The 25,288-nt window shown below is 45.6% G+C and overlaps 1 protein-coding gene across 1 annotated transcript in view; it reads left to right on the top strand.

Annotated features, from left to right (window-relative positions):
- The first annotated feature begins 1,712 nt into the window (after window positions 1–1,712).
- LOC137154807 (plasmanylethanolamine desaturase 1-like) overlaps window positions 1,713–25,288 on the top strand; it is a 76,836-nt gene continuing 53,260 nt past the window's right edge. Inside the window, exons 1-2 of the mRNA XM_067550639.1 lie at window positions 1,713–1,834; window positions 2,671–2,892. Of these exons, the coding sequence (XP_067406740.1) occupies window positions 2,724–2,892 (169 nt within the window). The 5' untranslated portion in view covers window positions 1,713–1,834; window positions 2,671–2,723. The remainder of the gene's footprint in view (window positions 1,835–2,670; window positions 2,893–25,288) is intronic.

The following is a 25,288-nucleotide window of genomic DNA, read 5'->3' as shown; positions in this document are numbered from 1 at the left end:
CTTTTTCATTATAGTCTATCAAAAGCAATCTTTTTATTTGTCTCCTATACTGTATTATGATGGCTCCAAGTTCTGTCATTAGACTTGCTAAAATGTTCTGTTACCATGTATTTCATTTTCTAGGAAGAGTAATGTTTATTTTTTTGCTAAATGTCATGGTAACAGAAATACTGACCTTATATTAATATCTAAGAGTGTGTTTTAAATACAGGCAATGCAGGTTATAGATTGCTGTATATCCTATTTGAAACAGAGAGCATAAGCTAGGAGAAAATCCTTTCTTGGTGCCAGTGCACACTCCTAGCTGTTGCTCTGAGGCCACAGATGCACTTCACACTGAATGAGTTAAAAATACAGTAGCTGTGCTTGGGGATACCAGCTTAAATTTTCAGGGGTCTGATTATTCTGTTAGTTGCATGTGTGCAATTCCCACTGAAGGCAATGGAAGTAGTGCATACAAACCTGACAGGATAATTGGGCCCCTGAATTGCACACGATTTAAACTCCAAAATGACCATTGATTGCAATGGGCATTGAGTGACTAAATCTCATACAACTCCTTGACTAGGATTTAGCACCATTTTTTCAGAGGACTAGGTGAGATATCAATGAATCTGAAAATATTTGGTCACCTGTTATGTATTACTATCCACTAGTAGGAGAAAAAAACTAATGTATGTGAGCTTAATTTAGAAACACAGAAACAGATGTGGTGAAAATGTTTTAAATCTAGACTGAGTACTGCCATCTGTGACATACTATGCAGAAAAAAAGGAGGATGAAACTCTGCGGTGCAAGGGTAAAGTAATAAAAGGAATAGCTAATGTATAAAGGTATAGTAAGAGAACAAGGAACGACTTGGTTAAAAGGTCACTGTCACTTGATTTTCCTTATGGAAATATCCTACAGAATACAGTACATTATAAAATGTAATCCCTTAATACTAGATAGTACTACATTTGATTTTAGTCAAAAGGTCAAGTTCAAACCAATTTGTCTGTATTATTGTTCAGTTGCTGCTGACCTGAGAAGATGACTACTTAGGTCCAGGTGAGTTACTGTTGGTGCTAATAAATTAATGTGGACCTTATCTTTGGCAGGTGCTTCAAAAATTAAGTAAATAGCCCATCCCTTGTCAGATTGATGGCAGACAAGGACGTGAGAAATAAGAGACATGGCATAAGTGGACCAAGGAAAGGCGTTGGTTGTAGGAGTGGCAGTGAACCCGCCCAATGGAGCATAGAATTTTGGACTTCAGTAAGAGCTGAATGCAGGTCCTTGCAATGAAGAGGAACTGCTGCTCTGAAGCTTGGCTACGTGGTAGCTCGCAAGATGGCAAGATCCCTTAAGGTGCGTTATGTTAAACATCTTGAAGCCTGCAGTTTTTCTGAAAGAGCAGCAGGGGAAAGGGTGATGGCCATGTTCTGGAGAGCAGGGAGCTGGGTAACCCAAACCCAGGGGACCCTGCAGACCCCCCTCCAATGTTCCTCATCTCCTCCCCTAGCCAGCCCATTACACACAACTGGCCCCCCACACCGAGGCTGGGATTGGGCACAGGGCTGCCCTCAGGGCACGGGAAGACTCAGATTATTGCCAGCAGCAGCGGGGAGGCTCGGGTAACCAGGCAGGGCCCGGAGGAGCTCAGCCACAAGCGCTGAGGCCAGGCAGGCTCAGAGGAGCAGCGCCAGGCGTGGAGGGAGGTGTCAGGTGAGCCGCGGCAGGGCTCGGGTGCGGGAGGACGGCTCAACGGAGCGCTCCAAGCAAGGAAGGCCGGTGGCGGCGGGCGGCCCCGCGCAAGTGCGCGCCGGTGCCCATGTGAGCAGCAGGACGGCAGGTAAGGGGAGCAGCTGCCGCCGGGGAAGGGACTGGGAGTGCGGGCCGAGAGGGGATATTTGTGCGGCCCCCCCCCCCCCCGCCCCGCCCCGTGTGTTTGTATGGCGGGAGCTCGCATAGGGACACGGCAGCCGCCCTTACCTCACCCACGCAGGGCAGCAGGTCGCAGCGCAGCTGTAACCCGGGGGGAGCCGAGTGCTTTGAACTCCCGCCGCCAGCGCGCGGCTGCGTAAGCGCTAAGGACGTGGGCCAGGGCCCGGACCCGGGCCCCTGCTGCTCCCCCGCCTTGAGCAAGGCGCCGCTCGCCCGCCAGGTTTCTTGCAGGGCGAAGCTGCAGCGCGAGGCGGGACGGGCACCGGGGATGGACACGCCATGGAGCGCGAGCTGCCACGAGTCTCCTCCCAGCGTCCCCACCCCGGGGCTCACGCCCCCTGTAGCTCCCCATGCGGGTGTGCCCGTGCCGGTGGGGCAGACAAAGGGTGGGGAGCCGGGGCCCACTGGTGGAATGGAGGGGGGGGGGCTGCAGTGATGCCCCCGGGGCTCGTGGTGTCCCTCTGCGCGGATGCGCCCGGCGGGGAGGGAGCTATGGAGGCTCCCCAGTGCTGCTGCCCCCGAGCACTTGTAGCTCCCCCGAGGGGCCGATCCCCAGGGACGCTCGTCGGGCGGGGGCTGCAGGCTCGCGCCCCTGGGCACTGGGTCTCCCCGGGGCTGACACGCATCGCCCTCCTGTAGCTTCCTGGGGCGTGCGTGTGGCCGTGGGGGAGGGGGCACTGCCCAGCACCCCTTGCCCGGGCTGCGGCGTTCTCAGGGGCGCTCGCCTCTCGCTTGGCTCCGCAGCGGCGCCGCCTCCTTCCCGGAGTCCTGCTCTTCGCCGGCGCGGAGCAAGGAGCATGGCGGCGGCGGCGGCTCTGCTCAGCGAGCTGGAGATCAAGCACCGCTCCATGGCCGAGGAGGATCCCAACGGCAACCAGCACGGAGCGGCGGCCCGCAGCAGCACCGTGCCTCGCTGGGGCCCGCAGCACGCCGGGGCCCGCCAACTGGCACAGCTCTACTCGCCCGGTAAGCCGGGCCGTGCACTGCGGGAGGTGGCTCAGCTCAGGTGGGAGGTTGTACGTCCTCGGCCCGCCCGCCGCCGCAGGGACACATAGCGCGGAGGGAGGGGCTAGTGCCATCACGTCCCCTGCTTTCTGATGCCCTTTAAACCACCTCCTCCCCCTGCTGCTTCCTACAGTTCATAGACTAAAGCAATGCAAAGTGGCACAGAGCCACGCAGAGATGGAGGGTGATGGAAGGGCTGACGTGGAGGTCAGGGACTAGTGCCCATCACACTGATTTCCTTAGCTGCAGAAAGTGGACGGACCTTGTATACCCTGGTCCTACTAGCCCCAAGCGCTGCATACTTCTCTCTGTTTTGAATATCAAATCCACTGATCCAGCCATTCAGTGAGAGGAAGCTGGTGCTCTTCTTCACCCTTACATTTTAGTTTCACAATCTAATATCCTTGCTTTCAATCCAGGCCAGTCTAGGTGGCTGTGGCTCTTTTTTAGTTCAATGGGCTGAATGAAACACTCATATGACAGCTAGATGGACAGGCCTGGACTGCTGGTCTACTGTAAAATACAGTAGAACAATATAAAGAGGAGTGACAATGTAAAGGTGAAAACTTTAAGTATGGCATTAGAGATGGATGTTCAGTTCTGGGATTGAGATCTAATTACCTTTAATTCTTTATTTTTAAATTAGTTTTGGGTATTACAGCTGTCTTTGAGTCCCCCATGTTAACTTGTGTGGTTTTACAAACATGTTTGTAAAATCTCTTAAAACCTTTTTCTGTGCTGTCTGATAGGCCCAGGCAGCTAGAGAGGAAACTGACTGGCTTTGCAAAGTGCTGTCAAATGCACACTGTAAACTAACTTGAAAAATAGATTTTACCTATTTTTTACCCTGTAATCTCTTTCAGTGATAGTAACCTGTAGTGTCTAGCCACAGACTAAGATTTTCAAAAGTAACCAGTGATTTTGGGGGCCCAAATTGAAATGTCTTAAAAGGCACTGATTGTCAGAAGGGGCTGAGCTCCTACTACCTGATGGTCACGCTCCTTTAAGGCATCTGAAGTTGGGCACCTAATATCACTAATCACTTTTGAAAATGTTGACTAGCTGGGCAGTAGAGTGATGTTAGTGTGCTAACCACTGGACGGCATCTACACTGAGAATTGTAGGCATGTTTTTCTATTCTTGGTCTAACAATGGTGCATTTTTTTGGTTCTAGGAAGGATGCAAGTGCCAGAGTTGCTAACATTGTGTCCTCTATAGATTGTTCATTCGGATCAGTGGAGCGGAATGGTAGCTTGACATGTTAGAAAGACATCAGTGATGGAAGACTTGACAGATGGGGAGTGGTGGAATTGGGACTTTGTGATATACGTATTGTATCTGTGTTATAGCTGTGGGATTGGATAAATCACCTCAGTAATTAGCATTGAGGGATGAGACTGTAGTGAGAACCCTGTGGGCTACCTACAGATGTGGGGAGATGGGAAGATGACTTAGATAGAGGAGATGCTGAAGGAGAAGTCACAAAGTAGAATGATCGCACATTGTGCTGGAATTCGGAGGAGCAGTACCATCTTGGTGGAGAGGGTGATCCATGATATTAAGCTAGGAGAGAGATCAAGGAGAATGAATACAGTGAAGAGACCTTTGGCTTTGGCTAGGAGGAGGTCACTGGATACATTAATGATGACACTCTCAGTAATGAGAAGAGAGCAAAACCCTCACATTTGGCAGAACAATATTGCCAGCCTCTGGAGAAGTTTGTGTATGTTACTCATTAAAATCCATATGTATATTTCAGGAAAAGCACATTTCTAAGATGTCTGTAGTTTTAATGGATATGGGGTCTGAAGGGTTCGTTTTTCAACTGGTTTTGAAACCTTGTATTTTACAATGAAAAGGTCATGTTTGTGGGTGGACATTAGGGGGTATATTTTTGGCACAGTGTGCACAGATTGAACGGCATGATTTCCATTAATGTTAATAGGAATTGCACAACTAAATCTATGTCCATTTTGCTAAAAAATTCTTTAGATGTAATTATATAATAGTAAAATCATTCTTAATTAGCCTCGAACAGTGACACTTCTATGCTTCAGAGTGGCAACCAATTTGTGTATATAGTTTAAAATAATACAATTGTGATTTCAATATGTTTGTCACTAGAAAATAAGAATGAACCCTAACAATCAAGAAATGGTGGTAAGTTCTTTCTGCAGCTAAAAATCTGTGTGAATGTATGTCCAGAATAGGATAGCGTGCAGCTAAACAAATATAAGGCAAAAATGCTATTTTGCAAAGTGTCTTTTTTGAATACTTAAGTTACACTAAAAACTTATGTTTTTGTTTAATACCACATTGCATGTATAACCTAGAAATGGCACCACTACTCCTTGGAAAATGCAGTTTGGTTCACTGGGGGGGTCACAGTTCGAGAGGTTGTTCCAATGGTAGATCTCAAAGGAAAGGGTGGCACTCTATGGAGCTGGGACCCAGTTGCTCTCAGCCTGCAAATGGGTAAGTGGTGCAGACCTTTACTCCTATGCTAATTTCTGTTGAAGCCAGTGGGACTGGATATATGTGAAAGGGTCAGTGCAAGTACACTTGTTTGTGGAATCAAGGTCATGTTCTGCGTGCACACAAATACACATGCTCGCTTGCACTCAACCCATGGCAGCCTGGGCTGCAAGCTTTGTGGTCCGCAAAGACTGACCTGAATTCATTTTCAGCAGACATATTATTACTGTTATGTATAAGAAGATGCTCATTCAAAGCAGTTATGTTCAAAACCAATATACCAAAGCTTTGATATTTGATTTGGATTTTCTGGTCCACTAAGTTTACTTTGCACTGCTCAAGTGGCACCAAGTGGAGGAACACTGTTCATAACCAGCTGGCAGAGAATTCCCCTCATGCAGGAGAAGTTTCTGCTGATAGGAATGTGACAAAGGAAGTGGAGCTTGCTCCTCCATCCTCCCACTTTTCTCCACATGCAGACGCAAATAATTATAATAATACCTCGCCTTTATATAGTGCTTTTCATCAGTAAATCTGAAAGCACTTAACAAAGGATGTCAATATCATTATCAAATGAGCATCTAGAGCCCACAGTTCAAAGTTACCTTTCAATCTCTTTCCATCTATTAAACTGCTGAACAGTTGTCTTAAAATAAGCTTTGTTGCATCACATAAGGAAAAGTGATGATCCTTAAGCAGGTAAATAATTTCAATAAATGATGTACAGGTATTTTGAGGCTGGTTGGATGTTGTTCAGACATGATCACATTCATGTTATACAATGACTCAATCAGTGCAGAAAAACTTATGGTTTTTGTTTTTTTTTTTTAAATCTCAGTCCCGAGAAAATTCCGTCTTGCTACTCTCTGAGACAGTTTTATGCCTATCTGTTTGTTTCAGTTAGTCAGTCATAAACAGTACAGAGGTTTTGCTGTAACCGACACCTTGTCCTGATTTCCTCTTGCTGTGCTTTTATGTGCCTTGAAGCAGCTCTTTCAACCTGATCTTTGTATTTACCTCTGAATTTTCACTGCAAATTCTTTTCTAGTGGAGCTTAAAAATCACCACATCTTCCGTGAGGGCTTGATTCTGTGACATATGCTCAGACTGAGTAACTCTCCTGTACAAAAATAGTTCCATTAACCAATGGGTGTTAAGTGATATTCAGTATAAGAGCAAAGGTTACAGATTCTCTGGACCTTGGTATTGGGTGGTCCTGAGTTCTGTTAAAAGTATCTCTTGGCATTAATTGCTCAAACTCTCTCACCAGCAAACCAATAAACGTGTTTGGTTCTATCTTCGAGTGATTGCTAATATGCATTCCAATATAGGTGTGTGCGCGCCCTAGCACAGATTCCCAGAACTTTTTTCCCTAGCAAGACCCGCAGGGCCAGCTTAGGTGCCCCCTGGAGTGCCGCGCTCATGTCACGGTATAAAGGGCGCTGCTGGCCCCGCGGGTCCCCAGTTCCTTCTTTCCGCCTGTGACGGTTGCTGGAACTACTGCCTCTTGCTGTCTGCAAGTAGCATTCATACCCTTGCTGCTGTTGAGTCTTCTTTGAAGTTATTTAGTGTTAAGTAGCAGTTAATAGTTGTTAAATAGTTTAGAGTAAGTACCCCTGAAGGGTTTTTTTCTACAGAGCCATGACTGGCTCTACAGCTTTAAAAGCTGCGACCTCTGCGCCAAAGCCTTCCCTGTAAGTGATCCGCATGACCGCTGCCTCCGATGCCTCGGAGAGCGGCATAGAAGAGACAAGTGCCGGATCTGTAAGGCCTTCAAGCCCCAGATGCAAAAAGAGAGAGACGCCAGGCTGAAGGCCATCTTAATGGAGTCCGTGCTCCGGCCAGCATCTGAACCATCGCAGTCCCCAACGGCACCGAGTGTATCGTTGGTGCGGAGCGCTCCTCCGGCACCACAAATGAAGACGAAGGTGCCTAAGAAAAAGACACTGCCTGAGGCCACAGCCATGGACTCCTCTCTGCTACCGGGACAGCAGGGAGCGAGCAAGGAGATTACTCCGGCACCAGTGTCTCCACGAAGGGAGCCTCCCCTGACTCCTGGGGGTGGGGGAGCGCCCCTGCAAGGGCCGTCGATGCCGGAGGCGTTTACTGCGGCACGCGCCCTCATGGCCATGCCCACACCTCCGTCCCCCCCTCGGCCGAGGGCTCAGGGACCTTCATCTTGGGGCAAACCAACGCTGGGTGGCCCCGGTGGGTGGAGACGTCCACAATCCAAGTCTCCACCCAGACGGTCACGGAGGGTGGAGAGTGTCTCCTCCCCTCTGAGCTCCAACTCTAGGTCGTCGAGCGCCTCGGCACTGCAGCACCATGGGCGGTCGTGAGGCGGGCACCGGGGTTGTCAGAGATCCAGCTCCGTCCCGGCAAGGACTGCAGTTCGGGTTCGCAGACTCCGGTGTGGAGCCCGTTGCAGCACCGGTCCAGATCCCTGTCCTGCAGCCACAGCCAATCAAGGGACAGCAGACCGCTACCATTGGCACTGATGGCACTGGGGATCCGGGGACCGTCCTCCTCACCGGTCCCAGACATTTCGGCACCGATGTCCTTCGCGGTCCAGCTGCCTGTCCCGGCACCGATGGCCCCTGGCACCAGCAGTAGTGCGGTCCGGATCTGCTCCACGCAGCCATCACCGACGCCGCTCCTGCTCTCGAGGGGGCAAGCGGCATCATATGTCATCTCAGCGCAGGGGAAGGTCTACGACCTCTTCGTCTTCTTCTCCGGCCTTGGCCTCCCGCGGGCACCGAAGGTGTCGGCGCCGGTCGTCGTCCTTGTCGCGGAGCCGCTCTCCATACCGGGGTGGCAGGTGACGCTCTGGGGGTTCAGGTGGCCGGCATGCTGCGGCGCATCAACCGCAACCGGTACAGGTACCGGGATGGGGCCAAGGACCGTGGCAATGGCCTTATTGGGGGCCATGGAGTGCTCAAGTGGCTCAAGGCTCTGCGTCGCTGCATTCCGCGGTGGCCCCGCCAGCGCCCCTGTTGCCCAAGCCAATCCAGGGGTACAATTCGGAGGGTGACTCAGACCCTGAGGAGGGACCCTCTACAGGGCCCATTCCTCAATCCTTCTCCTCGTCTCCAGACGATGTTGCGGCCAGGGATCACAGGGCTCCCCTGTTCAATTTCTGGGCCCATCAGGACCTTCTAAAAAGGGCCGCTGAGAACTTGGGCATGGAATTCAAACTCATGTCCGAGGAAGAGGATCCCCTCTTTGGGCCATAGGGGTTGGCGGGCCCTTCACAAGCGACCCTCCCCGTACATGACAGGGTCATGAAAATTGCCAGAAACCTCTGGCAAACCCCGTCCTCGGTACCTCCTATGTCAAAAGGGGTAGAAAGGAAGTACTATGTGCCCAAGGAACCCTTTGAGTTCCTTTACAACCACCCGACACTGGCTGTATCAACCACTAGAGAGCCCGATCAGAGAGACCGCCAGGGGAACCAAGGGAATACTCCCAAGGATAAGGATGGGAGGAAACTAGACCTCTTTGGGACAAAAATCTACTCCACTGCAGCCCTGCAGTTTAGAGTAGCTAATCACCAGGCCTTGTTGGGGAAGTACAACCTTAACCTCTGGTCATCGCTGCGGAGGTTTGCATCGACATTACCACCTGACCAAGCGGCAGATTTTGCCACGGTGACACAAGATGGAGAGGCTGTGGCGACCGCGGCCCTGCAATCCGCGGTGGACATAGCTAGCAGGGTATGGCTTCAGCTGTCGTCATGCACCGCTGCTCCTGGCTCCAAGCGTCAGGCCTGTCACAGGAGGTCCAGCAGGCCATGCAGGACCTCCCCTTTGACGGCTCCGGCCTATTCTCAGAAAAGACAGATGAAAAGCTCCATGCCCTAAAAGACTCGTGGGCTACCTTGAAGTCCCTAGGGCTGTATACCCCAAAGGCCTTGAGACGGCAGTCCCGGCCTCAAGCGCAGAGGCAGCACACCCCCCCCCCCACCCCCTCCCCAAGACTGGCTCCCTGACCCGCCCAACCGAGGAGAGGTCGGGAGCGCTACCGGGGGCCAAACAGAGGAGGCCGGCAAGGATCCTCTGCTGGGGCCCAGCAAGGGCCTCCTAAAGGGGATAATTCCAATAAACGTTTTTGATGGTGTGCACGAGGGTGGCACTCTTCCTTTTCCCCTGGATCTTAACCGACCGTTTGCAGAAAGACTTCAACCTTTCTATGCAGAATGGGAAGCTATTACTACAGACCATTGGGTCCTGGAGGTGATTTGCAAGGGCTATACCCCCTCCCCCCCCGACTCCCCCTCTAGGATATTTCCCCTCGGGGACCCTGCCCACGAACAGCTCCTGGTGCAGGAGGTTGATTCCCTCCTAGAGCTTGGGGCGGTGGAAGAAGTCCCAGTGACTGAGTAGGGGAGGGGATTCTATTCAAGGTATTTCCTGATCCCCAAGGCCAACGGGGGGCTTAGGCCCGTCTTAGACCTACGCCATCTGAATAAGTATATCAGACACATCAGGTTCCACATGGTCTCCCTCACCTCCATCATTCCGGTCCTAGATCCAGGGGACTTGTACGCTGCCCTTGATCTAAAAGATGCGTACTTTCATATATCCATATTACCTGTCCATAGGAGGTTCCTAAGATTCATGGTAGCGGGGCGCCACTACCAGTTTCGGGCCCTGCCCTTTGGTCTTTCCTCAGCATCAAGGGTCTTTACAAAATGTATGGCGGTGGTGGCAGCCCACCTGCACCGCAGAGGGGTACAAATTTTCCCCTACCTGGACGACTGGCTGATCCGGGGCAAGTCCAGGGCCCACGTACAGAACAGTCTACGGCTTACTTGTGCAACATGCACCAGACTGGGGCTGCTCATCAATTAACAGAAATCCACGCTTACCCCGATGCAGCGTATAGATTTTATTGGGGCCACACTGGACGCTGTACAGGCCAGAGCCTTCCTCCCACAGCCTCGGTTCGAGGCAATGGCGGCCATTATATCCGATCTTCACAGGTCCCCCATGACGACGGCCAGACACTTTCTGCAGCTTTTGGGACACATGGCAGCCTCCACGTATGTGGTGAGGCTGGCTCGCCTCAGGCTTAGGCCTCTACAGGCATGGTTGGCCTCAGTGTATGCACCAAACAGACATTCTCTGACTAGAGTGGTCATGGTTCCCCCACAGGTGCTGCCCTCCCTCAATTGGTGGAGGGACCTGAGGGAAGTGATGAAGGGACTCCCGTTCAGAGACTTGGCCCCATCAGTGACTCTCATCACAGATGCATCTAATGTGGGATGGGGAGCCCACATCAGTCGCGACCTGGGCACCCAAGGGCTATGGTCACCCGAGGAGAGACCTCTACACATCAATGTACGCGAGCTCAGAGCAGTCCGGTTGGCCTGCAAGGCCTTCCTCAGATTCCTGAGGGGCAGAGTAGTCCAGGTCCTCATGGACAATATGGCGGCCATATTTTATGTGAACAGGCGGGGGGAGCGCGCTCCTCGGCCCTTTGCCAGGAGGCTATTCGACTCTGGGACTTTGCTGTGAGGCACGATTTTCATTTATCGGCCTCTCACCTCCCCGGGGTCAGGAACGACGAGGCGGACCGCCTCAGCAGATCGTTTTCACCCCACCACGACTGGTCACTGCACTAGGACATAGTGACTTCAATTTTCCAAGAGTGGGGTGTTCCCCAAATAGACCTGTTCGCGTCGGCCTGGAACAGGAAATGCCCGAGGTTTTGCTCGCTCCGGGGTCGCGAGCCGGGCTCCCTGTCTGACGCGTTCCTTATAGACTGGGCGGGGGGTCTGATGTATGCATTTCCCCCCATCCCGCTCCTGCCCCAAGTCCTTCTCAAAATCAAGAGGGACAGAGCAGACATCATTCTGATCGCCCCAGCGTGGCTGAGACAGCATTGGTACAGCATGCTGCTCGACCTCTCTATCACCAAGCCGATTCCGCTACCCAGGCACTACGACTTGCTCTCCCAGGACCAGGGGTGCCTGCTGCACCCGGACCTGGACTCCCTCCACCTGATGGCATGGAGACTCCCGGAGGGAGAGAGAGCCTGCTCCTTACAGGTCCAACAGGTTCTGCTGGGTAGCAGGAAATCGTCCACTCAGGTTACGTACAGGGCCAAGTGGAGGCGGTTTTCCTGTTGGGCGGAGTCTAGGAGTATACAGCCAAGTTTCTCGCCTATACAGGCGATCTTGGAATATCTGCTGCACCTTAAGCTTCAGGGCCTAGCTCTGGCTTCCCTGAAGGTGCACCTGGCAGCCATTTCGGCTTTCCACCAGCCAATGGAGGGGCGGTCCCTGTTTTCCCACCCCATGTCAGTTAGGTACCTTAAGGGGTGGAGAGGACCTTCCCTCAGGTCCGGGACCGGGTACCACCCTGGGATCTCAACTTGGTCCTTACCATGTTGATGAGACACCCCTTCGAGCCCATGGTCACATGCTTCCTACTCCTCCTGTCTTGGAAGGTAGCCTTCCTGGTGGCCATTACATCGGCTAGGAGGGTCTCCAAGATAAGGGCTTTGACCTCGGAGCCCCCCTACACGGTTTTCTATAAAGATAAGGTTCGGCTGAGGCCCCACCCGGCATTCCTGCCTAAGGTGGTGTCTCAGTTCCACTGTAATCAAGATATCTTCCTTCCCGTGTTCTTCCCTAAACCATACGGTTCGGAGGAGGAGTGGAGGGGGCATTCGCTGGATGTCAGATGAGCCGTAGCCTACTACATCGAGTGGACCAAACCCTTCTGGAAGTCATCACAACTGTTTGTGGCAGTGGCGGACCGGATGAAGGGCTCACCGGTCTCCACCCAGCGAATCTCCAACTGGATTACCACCTGCATCAAAGACTGTTACGAGCACACACAACCAAAGCCCAGGCCTCATTCGCGGTTTTCCTGGAACATTTGCAGAGCAGTGATCTGGTCATCGGTTCACACTTTCACATGGCACTACGCCATCATGGAGCAGGCAAGAGAAGATGCAGGTTTCGGCAGAGCCGTGCTGACAAGAGCAGGTTACCGATAACTCCTACCCACCTCCAAGGTATGGCTATTTAATCACCTATATTGGAATGCATATGAGCAATCACTCGAAGATAGAAAACAGGGTTACTTACCAGTAACTGTTGTTCTTCGAGATGTGTTGCTCATATCCATTCCAAACCCACCCCCCGTCCCCACTGTCGGAGTAGGCAGAAAAGAAGGGACTGGGGACCCGCGGGGCCAGCAGCGCCCTTTATACCGCGACATGAGCGCGGCACTCCAGGGGGCGCCTAAGCTGGCCCTGCGGGACTTGCTAGGGAAAAAAGTTCTGAGAATCTGTGCACGGGGCGCGCGCACACCTATATTGGAATGGATATGAGCAACACATCTCGAAGAACAACAGTTACTGGTAAGTAACCTTGTTATTCCTTTCTTTGCCTCTCATGTGGGTTTAGCTTTTTGCCTCCTTGTAGTGATGTTCCTAAAATCTGGATACAGTGCTGCTCATTCTCATCTCGCAGCACTTCGTAACAAAAGCAAATATATCAGTCCTCTCTATGCCTCAAATGTTTGAAAGCATAAGAGAATGGATTAAAATCCATTTAACATGGTTCATAAAAGAGCTGTTCACTTTGCTTCCTTCTCACTTAGGTCCTGCTCCTTGGCATATGGTTTAAAGTGAATCCAATAGCTTACTTTCTATAATTCATTCTGGTCTAAGGGAGAGAGCTACTTGCATCTCAGCCTACTTTTTCACAAGCATTAATTTTTTCATTAAGGGAATCAGTATATTCTTTCCTTGTTTTAGTTCTTCTTTCACTTAACATCTCTAACAAGGTATCATAATCTTCGTAATAAAGATCAACTAACAGATGCTCCTTCCTATTTTATTCTGTGTTCCCCATTGACCTCAATACATGATTCATCAATGTTGAAAAGAATAAGTAAGAGAGATACAGCACTTTCTAACCTCTAATCCCAACATAGGTTTTAGTGCCCTTGTTTAACTCTGTGAGTAACCTTGTGATCCTCCCTGGCACCCATTTAACTCCAATAGCTTCCTCTCTCCAAAGAAAATCATAAATGTTTAAAGTCCAGAAAACACGCCTACAGGTCAGATCCAAATTTCTAGTACTTCTCCATTATTTGTTATAGGTGGAAATTTAACTAAGTACTACTTTTTCCTTCCCTGGTGCTAACTTTACACAGTTTCTTACTTGTCAGGTGACTCTGTACCCTGTTTAGAATAACTTATTAATTTTCCTTGGAACCTTTGGCAGGTCTGTTTCATGGACATTCTTAACACTTCTTTGTGATTTCCTTGTTGTATGGTATAATAACTGCTTTTTTCCAGCTCTATGTTGCTTTTTTCTTTCTTTTTCCCCTTCAGGCTGCACAGATTATAAAATGAGATTTCTATGCTTCTGACCACTGATCTGCTCTGCCTCTTGCTCCTCTAATCTGCTGTCCTTTTAGTACCTCCACTTTGATTCCATATGTTCTTGGGTGGCCTTTCTTATCCCACCCCCTCTTTTGGATTTAGTGCTTTCTCTTGCTTTTCGAAGCTGCTGCTCTCTCCTCGTTCATTGTCTGTTTGGCATCAGCATGATCTGCGGCTTCGCTCTTTCTCTCTTTCATCCTTCAGAAGATCTCTGTTGCATATGGTGGCCACCTTTCTTTAAAACGGCTTATGCAATCACTCTTTCAAAAACTTAAGCAATCTACCTTCTCACCTATTCTTGTCTTCAGTATTTCTCCCCCTCATCCCCCCAGTTCGAGATCTGTCACTCTGCATGATTAAATCAGAATAAATAGGATTGGCAAACAGTTTTGGTTCTTATATATATTGGCTTTCTCTGGGTCCTCAGGTTTTTTTTTCTTCTTCTCTCTGCTAGAAAACCTGCTTCTTTCTCTCTCGGCACCATCCCTTGAGCACTGTCTGTTTCTCTGCTTTTCTCTCTTTGTCTGTTGTCTCCAGGGCCTCCACTGTCACATCATACAGTTCTTCCATCATATCTGGCATTTCTGACCTGATCTAACTCTCTTGCTTGCCTGCATTTTCTCATTAGTTTCAGAGCATCCCCTACTGATTCTGTCAAGCCTTTTTTTTTTTTTAAACATTTCCCACAGCTTTTCTAATTTTTTTCCAAGACTTTTAAAAATGTCCTCTAACAACTAAAGTGAGCTGGTGGGGATTTTATGTGTTAGCTTTCTTTTTTTACTTCCTGTAGTCTTTCTTAACAATCTTCAATCCATCACATTTGTATTACTTCCCACCAGTTACAGGTGCATGTCTGAAACTATCAGGGAATGGCAAGATCCCACGTCAACTTGCTTTTACAATTTGTGATTTCAGTATGCTGAAGTTAACTGATAGTTACTACCATGTAACTTTAGGATCCTGAGCTTTTAATGTGGTATTTTCCAAGTATGCTTCACTAAGAGTTTATGCTGACTGCATGTTGTGCATTGCCTTGAGCTTCCAGTTGCATAGTTTTAACAATCTTCACTTATTGACATGGTCTTTCTGAAGGCCAGGTTTCCCAGGAGGTTTTCCCACATGACACAATCCTTTCTAATTGGAGCACTGAAATCTCTTAGCAAAATTAGCTCATCAAGCTTTAGTACTATCTGTGTGACCTCCCCTCCCCCACTGTTTATTGTAAACATACACCTTGTTCTAAGTAATTCTATTATTTTCATCCCCATGGTAGCTAACCATGCATGTTATCACAGTGCCTGAATTTTATTTTAGTATACTAGATAGTAGAATCCATTGGCTTTTTGGGTTCCATGTAAATGTCTTAGTTTTGTAAACTCCTCCCGTCCCCCTTAATATGAAACATTTTTTCCTAGGAAATTTAATTAAAGAACAACTCCAAAACATATTTCTAACTGTTAAATGGTTGAGGAGGAAATCTTAAGCAGGAATGTCAGTGGTGGTTTTGTTACAATAACAATTGAGTTAATGTTTTACTTCTGGGTTTTTTGTTTTGTTTTGTTTTTTGGAATAAACAGCACTATGCATTGTGTTATAATTCTGTGCCATTGCTAGAAAACTGGACCATAGATCACTCAGATGCCACAGTGATGAAAATTCCTAGATAGTGAGATTGGGCAATAGCCTACTGTTTGTGATGAGAAGCAAGCAAAGCAATCAATATAGCACACTCATGCTGTTTTTGTGAATGCTTTCAAAATAATATATATAATATTTTATTGACAAAAATAAAATATAGTGCAACAAATAGGAACTGTAGTTTTGAGTATCTGCAAAATAATGCCATTGGGTTGTAAAGTCTGGGTAATTTGGGTAATTGGGAAATAATTTTCAATCATGATCTTTGTAATGTAATATTGTGATTAAAGTAGGACATAGGGAATCTGGAAGTGTAAGTTTTGTTGTCAGCTGGGCTACAGTATCTCTGTGTGACTTCAGGAAAATAACTTCTATGTGCCAAATAACTTCTCTTTTCCATCTGTACAATGGGGATAATAGAATTTTTTAGGCTTAATTTATAGCTCTTTTGTGACACTGTCACTGCTCCCTCTGCAGTTACATAAGACATCTTTGTAACTTCTTAAGCCCTGCTATTACTACTTAGCTTCATGTTGCAGTTGCAACTTCCTGTAGATGTTATTGTGCAGTTTTTGACTATCACAGTAACCCTTGTTCTATCATGCTTTCCTATTTCCCGCTTCTAATAACTGTATAAATGTATGTACCCTTAATGGATTAAGAGTCAGCTGTTACACTTTCCTAAGTGTTTCACAGCAGTTCTATTTTGTATCCACTGTCAACTGATGTAGAACAGCTTTTATAGGGATGCTAGTCCCCATTCCTTTCCTGGAGCCAATCAGAATATTTATCATGCACTGTGTTAGAGTGTTATATTGCTGCCCCTCACTCTAGTATCTACATGCTGCATGTTGTCCTGTCCCCATCTAGCTAGTATGCTTAAAAGGTGACCGTATCTCATTGTGCCAAGCCCTCACTGTTGGTTAAATCAAACCAGAACTCCCTAACCTCAGTATCTTGAGTTGTTTAAGTGGTGTTGTCACCACAGATGACAGAAGAGGTGGCTTCCCATCACAAAGGGCAAGGTTAAAAAACTCCTGTGAATCCCACCAATCGGGCTTGCTTCTTCTTAGAGTATGGCTGCAAGGATGCATGAGTTATTTCAGTAGATGTCACTGCTTGGGAGAATGGAAGGAGAAGTGAGTATGTATTGTGATGCCTCTGCTCTATGATTTCACAGACGCTTTAAAAGGGGGAAAAAGAACTTTGCAGTTTTCTTTTGAAATAGAATAATAGAAATCTAGGGCTGGAAGGGATTTCAAGAGGTCATCTAGTCCATCTACCTGCACTGAGGCAGGATCAAATATACTATGTTGTGCCTTTCAGGGAAGGCCCATCTTAAAAACCTCCAAAGATGGGGATTCCACAACCTCCCTATTCCAGTGTGTAACTGTCCATATAATTAGAAATGTTTTCTTAATATCTAAACTAAAATCTCCCTCGCTGTAGATTACACCAATTACTGCTTGTCCTACCTTCAGTGGACGTGGAGAACAGTTGCTTATCCTCCTCTTTTAAAACAGTCCTTAATGTATTTGAAGACTGTTATCAGGTTGCCCCTCCATTTTCTTTTTTCAGGAATACACATGCCCATTTTTATCCTTTCCTCACATATCACAATTTCTAAAGATTTTATTTTGTTGCTGTCTTGTGAACTCTCTCCAGTTTGTCCACATCTTTACTAACGTGTGGCACACAAAACTGGACTCTGTACTCCAGCTAAGACCTCACTTCCCTACGTCATACACATGACCCTCCTTATAATACACCTCAGAATGATATTTGCCTTTTTTGCAACTTCATGTTGTTGGCTCATGTTTAATCTGTGATTTACTATAACTCCGAGATCCTTTTCCACAGTACTACTGGTTATTCAGTTATTCCCCATTTTGTAGTTTTGCATTTGATTTTTTTCCTTTCCTGGTGTAGTATTTTGCACTTGTTACTGAATTTTATTTTGTTGATTACAGACCAATTCTCCAGTTTGTCAAGGACATTTGGAATTCTAATCCTGTCCTCCAAAGTGCTTACAACCCTTCCTCGCTTGGTGTCATCCACAAATTTTATAAGCATTCATGCCAATTCATTATCCGAGTCATTGAAGTTAGGCTGTCTTGTCTATAATTCCCTGGGTCCTCTATTTCCCGTTTTAAAGATAGGTACTATGTTTACCCGTCTCAGTTTTCTATGACCTCACCTGTCCTCCATGAATTCTCAAATATTATTGCTGATAGTTCCAAGATTGCTTCAGCTTGTTCCTTTGTACCCTAGGATGAATTTCATCAGGTGCTGCTTTCTTGAATACATCTAATTTATCTAAATGTTCTTTAACCTGTTCTTTCCCTGTTTTTGACTTGTGTTCCTTCACCCTTGTAGCTAATATTGTGTTAAGCAGCTGATCACAATTTAACCATTTTAGTGAAGACTGAAGCAAAACGTGTATTAAACATCTCAGCCTTTGTGATGTCACTCACTAACAGCTTTCCTTCCCTGCTAAGTAGTGGACCTCCGTAGGGAGCTCTGTATTATCCTGCTTGCTAAATTCATCGTGACGGAATCCTGTTCATCCTGCTGTGAAATTTAGAGGAGGATTAGGCATTGTGGGGATGTGGGAAAAGTATGGTGGGAATAAAACAATACTGTCGGCATTATTTTGTGAAGGGGGGAGCGTCTTCAATGAATAGCTGAATAGCCTGTTCCCTTATTCCATATGAATTAAATATATGGATTTTTAAGAAGTTACTGTCTCTTTCAGTGCGCTTATTCCTCACATAAATGGGATATTTTTGCAATTTTTGGGGAATTTTAAAATTCTCATTTACTGAAAGATGTAATAAAAAGGGGAAATAAATGCTTTAACACAGTTCATTGTCACATGCAAAATCCTGGATTTGTTAAAAGAGCCCTGTAGAGAGGAAGCATTTTATCTTAATCTCACTGGGTTCTGTTCAGCAGAAAAGAACCACAGACTTTTGTGGTGCAGGAGTCCACAGATCTGGCTCTGTGGTGGGTGTCTCCCATAGAGTTCTTGCTTAAGGTTGGAAAGCTTATGCCCAGAATCAGTAGGGCCCAATTATTAGCTCTCCCCTCTCCCCATAGTGCTGATTTTTTGTGTGATCTCATCCCAGTCACTAGCCAGGTATGTCCTTCTGCTTGAGAGAAACACTGGAACTTTTTAATTCCAAGAGCTCAATTACTTGTGGTAGTTTCTTTTTTTAAAATGTATCATCTTTCAGTGGTGTATGTGTAATGCACAACTATCATATTCGCAAACAAAATACTTTACATGACAGTTACAGTTGCTTCAGTAAGTACTTCAAGCCTTTATAAAAAAAGAATTCAAACAAACCTAAACATGAAAGTATAAAAATGACTAGTTAAGGTAATTTACAAAGAATATTCTAATACTTTACAGCTCATGCATTCACTTACCAGCGATAAGACTTACACATTTCAATAACTTTACCTCTGACCCATAAGATAGACTTATAGAATACTTCTTGGAGAGGCTACATCAGGGGATCTGCAGTAGGGGAGTACCCAGTGCATAGCGACGGCGCTCTACAGCAGCCAGAGCTCTCTTTTGTGGATCTGTGGCCATGGGACAGTTGTCCTGCACCAGGAAGCTTTGCTGGCATGGATTTATTTAAGCTGTGCTGGAGCAAGAACTCTGCTTCTCTGGAGCTTTGAGCTCTGTCTGTCAGTTGCTTGTTTTTCTTTGTCAAATGGGCTGCCATGTAAAATTTTAAATGTCAGGGTTTGGCACTGAAAATCTTTTCTGATGGTGAATAATACTTTCTCTGTCGGCTTCTATGATGAAAATAGCAAAAGTCATTCCAAACATCCATAACTTTATTTTTAATTCAGTTTTAATTAAAACCTAAACAACTAGAAACCTAGCCCATGTAATAAATCTTTTGGAAATACACAGCTGCATAGAATTTGAAATCAGGAAGCCACTAGCATGCTATAGATTTGAAAACAAAAATTAGAAACTACCCCTGAAATTTGAAAAACAAAACAAAAAAAAAGACTCTGAATACCTAAACTATTGAATGTAGTGACTTCTGTCTTTACAGAACATGGAATCTGTTCCCTGAGGTTATGGCTACACTACAGAACTGCACCGCTGTAGTGCTGCTAGTGTAGATGCTCTAAGCCCCTGTCAACTTAATTACTACAACCCCCAGGAGCAGCGGAAGCTATATAAGCAGGAGAAGCTCTCCTGCTGACATAGTGCTATCCCTACTGGTGCTTAGGTCTGTGTAACTTATGTGAATAAGCCACACCCTACCCCCCATGCAACATAAATTATACCAACATCATTGCTAGTGTGCGTATAGTCTAAGAGTAAGTGGTATTCTCTGGTGGCAAACAGTTTTAATCTGTAACAAAGGTCATTTAAACCCCATTTCAATTGAAAATAAGAAATGCAACCTTAACTGTGCAGTCACTATTAAAGCCTCCATATTTTTTTAGAATCTGCGTGTTTGGGTGAGGTCTGTTACGATGATGCCTTCACAATTAAACATGATATTTCAGAGGGAGGAGGATGAAGAAAGGCCTCATGGTTATGGTATTAGACTGGGTCTCTGGAGATCTGCTTTCAGTTCCTTGCTCTACCACGTTTCCTTCTAGTCCCTAGACAAGTTCCTTAATCTGTGTCTCAGTTCCCAGTAGGGACACTAACACTGCATAACTCACAGGGTGGTTCTGAGGATTAGTACAATGGAACTCCAAGTTTTGAACACCAGTATAAAGGATCAACTATCTGAATCATTTTTTCTGACAGAAAAAAAACAAAACCCAAAAACGATGTTAATGAAGAACAAGTCGATATCCCTTCATATTCCAATGCCTTCAATCGCTTTGCAGTGGTTTGAAAGACGAGAAATAAGTGAAGTAGTGCACTGTACTGCCACCTATGCACCGTAACTTTGGTGTATTCAATTTTATGAACTTAATCTCCAATTAGTTGGTAAAATAGGGGTTCTCCTCTGCATGGGGGGCTCTCAAGTAGTGCTGTGACAGGGACTTCATAAGTGCACAGATACCTAACGAGGTATTTTAGGGTTAAATTCCTGAGCCACATTCATCAGTGTTCCACCAACGTCTGCTAGTTGGAAAAAACTGCATGCAGAGGTGCCTGACGGTAGCAAACCCACTTTGATGGTACAGAAGGACTCATGGAGTCAGATGGTGCAGCTCAGAAGGTGTTATGGTCAGGTTGCCTGAATGCTGCTAAATCAGTGTATCCTCCACATGGCTTTCATTGGGTTGGGCTCCCATGAAAGATGCAGAACCAGTGTGAAGGGCAGCCATGAAAACAACATATGGCCTCCCCTGAGGATGCATTCCCACATTATCACAGCTGCCTAGGGGTACAATTTGTGTGCGTGTGTGTATATATTGAACTTCATGTTTTAAACTAAATATACTTGTCTGTATAGATACAATGTATCTATCTGCTTATCTATAGATAAATAGATACATAGCAGCCCTTATGCTGTCCCTTCCTGCAGAGGCTGTAGGAGATGTGGCTGGTGCAAGAGTATCTGTCTGGTGCTTCCCTGTGCTTTGCTGTTCCTCTATTGGCCCCTGGAGCAATTAGCAGCTGGTGCAAATTAGAGCAGTCTTCAGGCTGTTCTATTTTATGCAAGAGATTGCCTAGCATGCAGTTCTCTGTACAACTCTCTTCTGTGTGCTTCTTGGTTAGGGCCTGGGATCTGGACCTATGAGATTAGTTTATGTTTCACCACTTACGACTTCTGTTTGCTTGCTTCAATTCATTCAGCTGGGACAAGGAAATATTCAGTTCTCTGATACTAATACAATGATGTAATGTTTGGGCTGCAAACATGACAGGGGCATATTGAAATTTAAATTAAAAAAGCAGTTTTTATCTTATGGTTTCTTGTGTCGTGCCTGTGTGGTTTTTTAATACAAAACTCAAATGTAGAATCTAACTACGTGCTAGTGTCTCTTAAGTTTGTACGAATAATATGTTTAATTTATTAGTCATTTATGATCCCAGTTGTCAGAATCTTTTTTTTTTTTGTTCTTTCTTTTAATCATTTTTAAAATAAACATGCTAGATTAACTTTTCAGGTAATGGAAAGATTAGCTTTTTACTGTAATTCTCTTGATGACCCTTAGTAATGGAATATGATATAAAAGGCTCTCACCTGAAAAGGTAAAATCTTCCTTAAAGTTAAAACACTATTCTTTTGAAGAACACTTACTAGCTCTTATACAAGCTCTGTTTCTTTTCTTTATCTTTAGTGTCTTTGTTTGAGGTATGACTTAGTTTTTGATCTTTTACCACCTTTGTCATCTTTGCCTATGCTTTTACATCACAATTTTTTTAATTCATACTTTCAATCTTCTCTTATATAAGATTGTTTTATGATTTTAGAGTCTTTTTTCTTTTTTTCCTAAGATTAGCTTTCTTCTCTCCACTTTCTTGGTCTGTAAGGTTTTTGGTTTTTTCTTCCTTAATTCAAATCTTTACCTGTTTCAATGCAGACTCTTCCTTGCATCATATTATTCCATTTCCTGCCAATTATCATGAAGAAATTTTAATAAAAGTTATTTTTTTTCTATCATCCAAGGCTTCGGCATGTGTGAAAATGACAGAGAACAGGTGTCTGGAATTAAAGCATACTGCTGTATAAATGCAAACTTCTAAAATGAAAATGATCCTTTTCAGGAACAAATCTGGATTATCCTCCCATCTATTCTTTAGGAAAGACATTCTTGCATAATTTTTGCCATACTGGATCTCATAAATTTAGCAGTGTTGTATCAAATCAGTAGTTGTGAAGGAAACTTCTAAGAAACAGTTAGGTGTTCTGGGAAGGTGCTGGTAATTCTTGAGATGTTGCTCTTCTCTGTGCTTCTGGAAGTGTCCTCTTTCGGATGGGATGCAAAAGAGAGTGTCTGATTATTAAAGATCCCATGGAACATTTTTGCAAGAGTGTGGGTCCTGGCCAAATTACGACTTAGATAATTACATGTTACCTGTCTGGATCCCCAGTGAAGTTTTGATTGGTTATGGTGGGTATTGTTCACTTTCTTGCCCTAAACAGTTGTGTAGTACTGCTGTGTGTGTCATTAAACACCTGTTATATTCCACCCCAGGGATGGCTGAAATTCAGTTGTGGATGAAGTAAATGATTCCTGTATCTGGCGCCTTTCTTACACTACAGGGCATTGTGAGACTTAATTAACAAATGTTTGCAAAGGGCCTTGGGGTTCACTGACTGGTGAGTGGCTCGAGAAGTACAGAAGTATTGATTTGAATTTTCTTTCAATTTGATGAACAATAGAGAATCTTCCCCATTTGCATGCTGCTTTTGCGATAGGCGCCTTCCTTCTGCTGAAAAGCTATGTATTTTCAATGTAATGGACTGAAGTGTTAAACATTCTGACGGTGACCTGTGTTTGATTTCACATGGTTGAAGTTCCACCTGTGAATGATGAGACTCAGTCAATTGGAAATTTATTGTATCTGGCTTCTGCTCAAACAGCTGCTGCTCTGGTGGTGTTTAAAGTAGAAGTGGTTGGGTGGTGATCATTATATATTCATTCTTTTGGTTTATATACTGCAGCTCCCTCTAACATCCTAGGCATGTGCAGTGATCAGATTCATTCTGACATTACAGTAATTTTTCAGCCCCAAATAAAATTCTCCATCAAGTTAAAGCCCTCCATTCCCAATCATTCTTCTCAAGAAAAAATTGTTAATATCTTGCGATATGTCCTGAAAGTCAATAGATTCAAGTTCCGGCAGACTAAGCCCAGAAGCAAATTTCAGACTTAAGGGCCCTCTACTGAGAATGACTTGCCTACAACTCCCAGATGAACATGTACCCAGCTGATCTCAAGTGTTGAGATACCACCTAGAGAGAGGGGATGTCACAGATAGTGAGCATCCACATTAAAAGGGTTTTACAGATTGAAGATAGCAGTTTGAATTGCACCTGGAAAGAAAGCATCAGCCAATGCAATCTCTGGAGCATGGGTGTAAATACCCTCAAAGTAAGCTGGTAGCTGCATTCTGCACTAGCAGAAGCTTCCAAGTGTAACCTCAGATAGAATGCATTTCAGTGACTTATTTTGGAGTTGGCAAAGGCATAAATATTGATGAATAGGTTCACCTCTGAAAGGATAGGTCTCCTTGCCAATTGCAGATTCAAAATGGATATTTGGTCACAGATCCTTAGTTGCAAATCTGAATAAAAAAGATCGGCATATCCTCTCAACAGAAGGGGTAGGTATTGCCTCCACCACTCATGTAAATGTGCTGGAGTGGTAGAGAAGACAGTGGTTGTTAAATAAGACCTTGGGGCATGTTCAGCAAGCTATACAGATGCTTGGGGGAAGCAGAAATAGGAAGAGAGAGCAGTAGTGGTGGCTGCAACAAGAATAGGGATGTAGAAAGTAAAACTATGTATTAGATGAAAGAAAAAAGTGGAAAAACGTGAATATTGGGGCTTTGCACCAAAGGAAAGACGACATTCTGCACAAATTTCCACAGCCCACTTGAGATCATTGTTGTGCTTTTACTGGGTCCCTGCAAGCTAATTTTATTGCTCTCATTTTGTGGATGCTCCAAGGAAACATTCAAGTCTTGTGGATGTATGAGAGCAGTGAAAGTAACAGATGATGGATGTGATGCAGGAGGTCCAGTGATTCTTCCTTTATGGTCCCTTTGAAACATAATGCTACTGGTTTTGGGGAGGTTCTCTAAGTGGGCTCCAAAGGCAAAATTTGTAGCTTTTGAAGTTACTCTCTAAGGGCCTGATTCAAAGCACATGGAGACCAATTGGAGTCTTTCCACTGACATCAGTGGGCTTTAGGCTTTGAATTAGGTCCTAAAATGCTGGAAAAGCCAACATTCGAAGAGGCTACAGAGCCAGCTAGAAGTTCCTCTCATATACACGTAGACAGAAAGTATTTGTTCAGTTAATCAAGGGGCGGCATATACAATTTTGAAATAAAAGGCAATGGGGCAGACTCCCCACCAGTTTTGTAGGAATCTTCCAATTGCTATATCTCCATGGTGTGATGGCTTGAGTAGCTAGTTCAAAATCTATACAACACCTAAGTCTCTTACTCCATCTGTTCCTCCTTCACTGCCTCAACTGCAGGAGGAAAGCTTTGAGGAGCAAGAAGCCAGAGCAGACAAGGAGGCTACCCCATAAACTAGTATTTCCTTCTCTTCCCCAGAGGAACTTTAGGAAAAGGTTTACGCAAAATATTTACCTTCAGAAATGGAAGAGATTCCACCACTTCTTCCATCTATTCATTCTTTCCTTGACTATCTGTTGGAATTTAAAAAGTCAGGGTTACCTCTGAATTCTGTCAGCATTCATTTGGCAGCTGTAACAGTCTTTCATTCCTCAGCTGAAAGAGTCGCAGTGTGTGCTCATCCCATGATAAGCAAGATTCATTAAGGGATTGAGAAACCTTTCTCCTCATGTTAGAGGACACACCCCGATATGGGATTTAAATGTAGTACTTGTGTCATATGAAACCTGTCTTTGAACCGATGGCCACCCATTCTTTTCTTCACATATCCATGAAGATGGCCATCTTGATAGCTATCACGTCTGCCCAAAGAGTTAGGGAAATAGGGGCTTTAATGGTGGGCCCTCCCTATACAGTGTTTTTCAAGGGCAAAGTTTTTTGTTACGTCCACATCCCAAGTTTCTTCCTAAGATGGTGTTTGAGTTTCACACCAATGAAGTCATCCATCTCCCAGTTTTTCTTCTGAGCCACATCAGATTAGGAAGGATGCTGCCTTCCTTAATCTTGACAGCAGGAGGTCCTTGTCCTA

This window comes from Emydura macquarii, unplaced genomic scaffold, assembly GCF_026122565.2.
Source record: "Emydura macquarii macquarii isolate MOO-44397 ecotype Brisbane River unplaced genomic scaffold, CSIRO-AGI_Emac_v2 contig_295, whole genome shotgun sequence".
Classification (NCBI taxonomy): Eukaryota; Metazoa; Chordata; order Testudines; family Chelidae; genus Emydura; species Emydura macquarii.
This window is presented reverse-complemented; position numbering and strand designations above follow the sequence as displayed.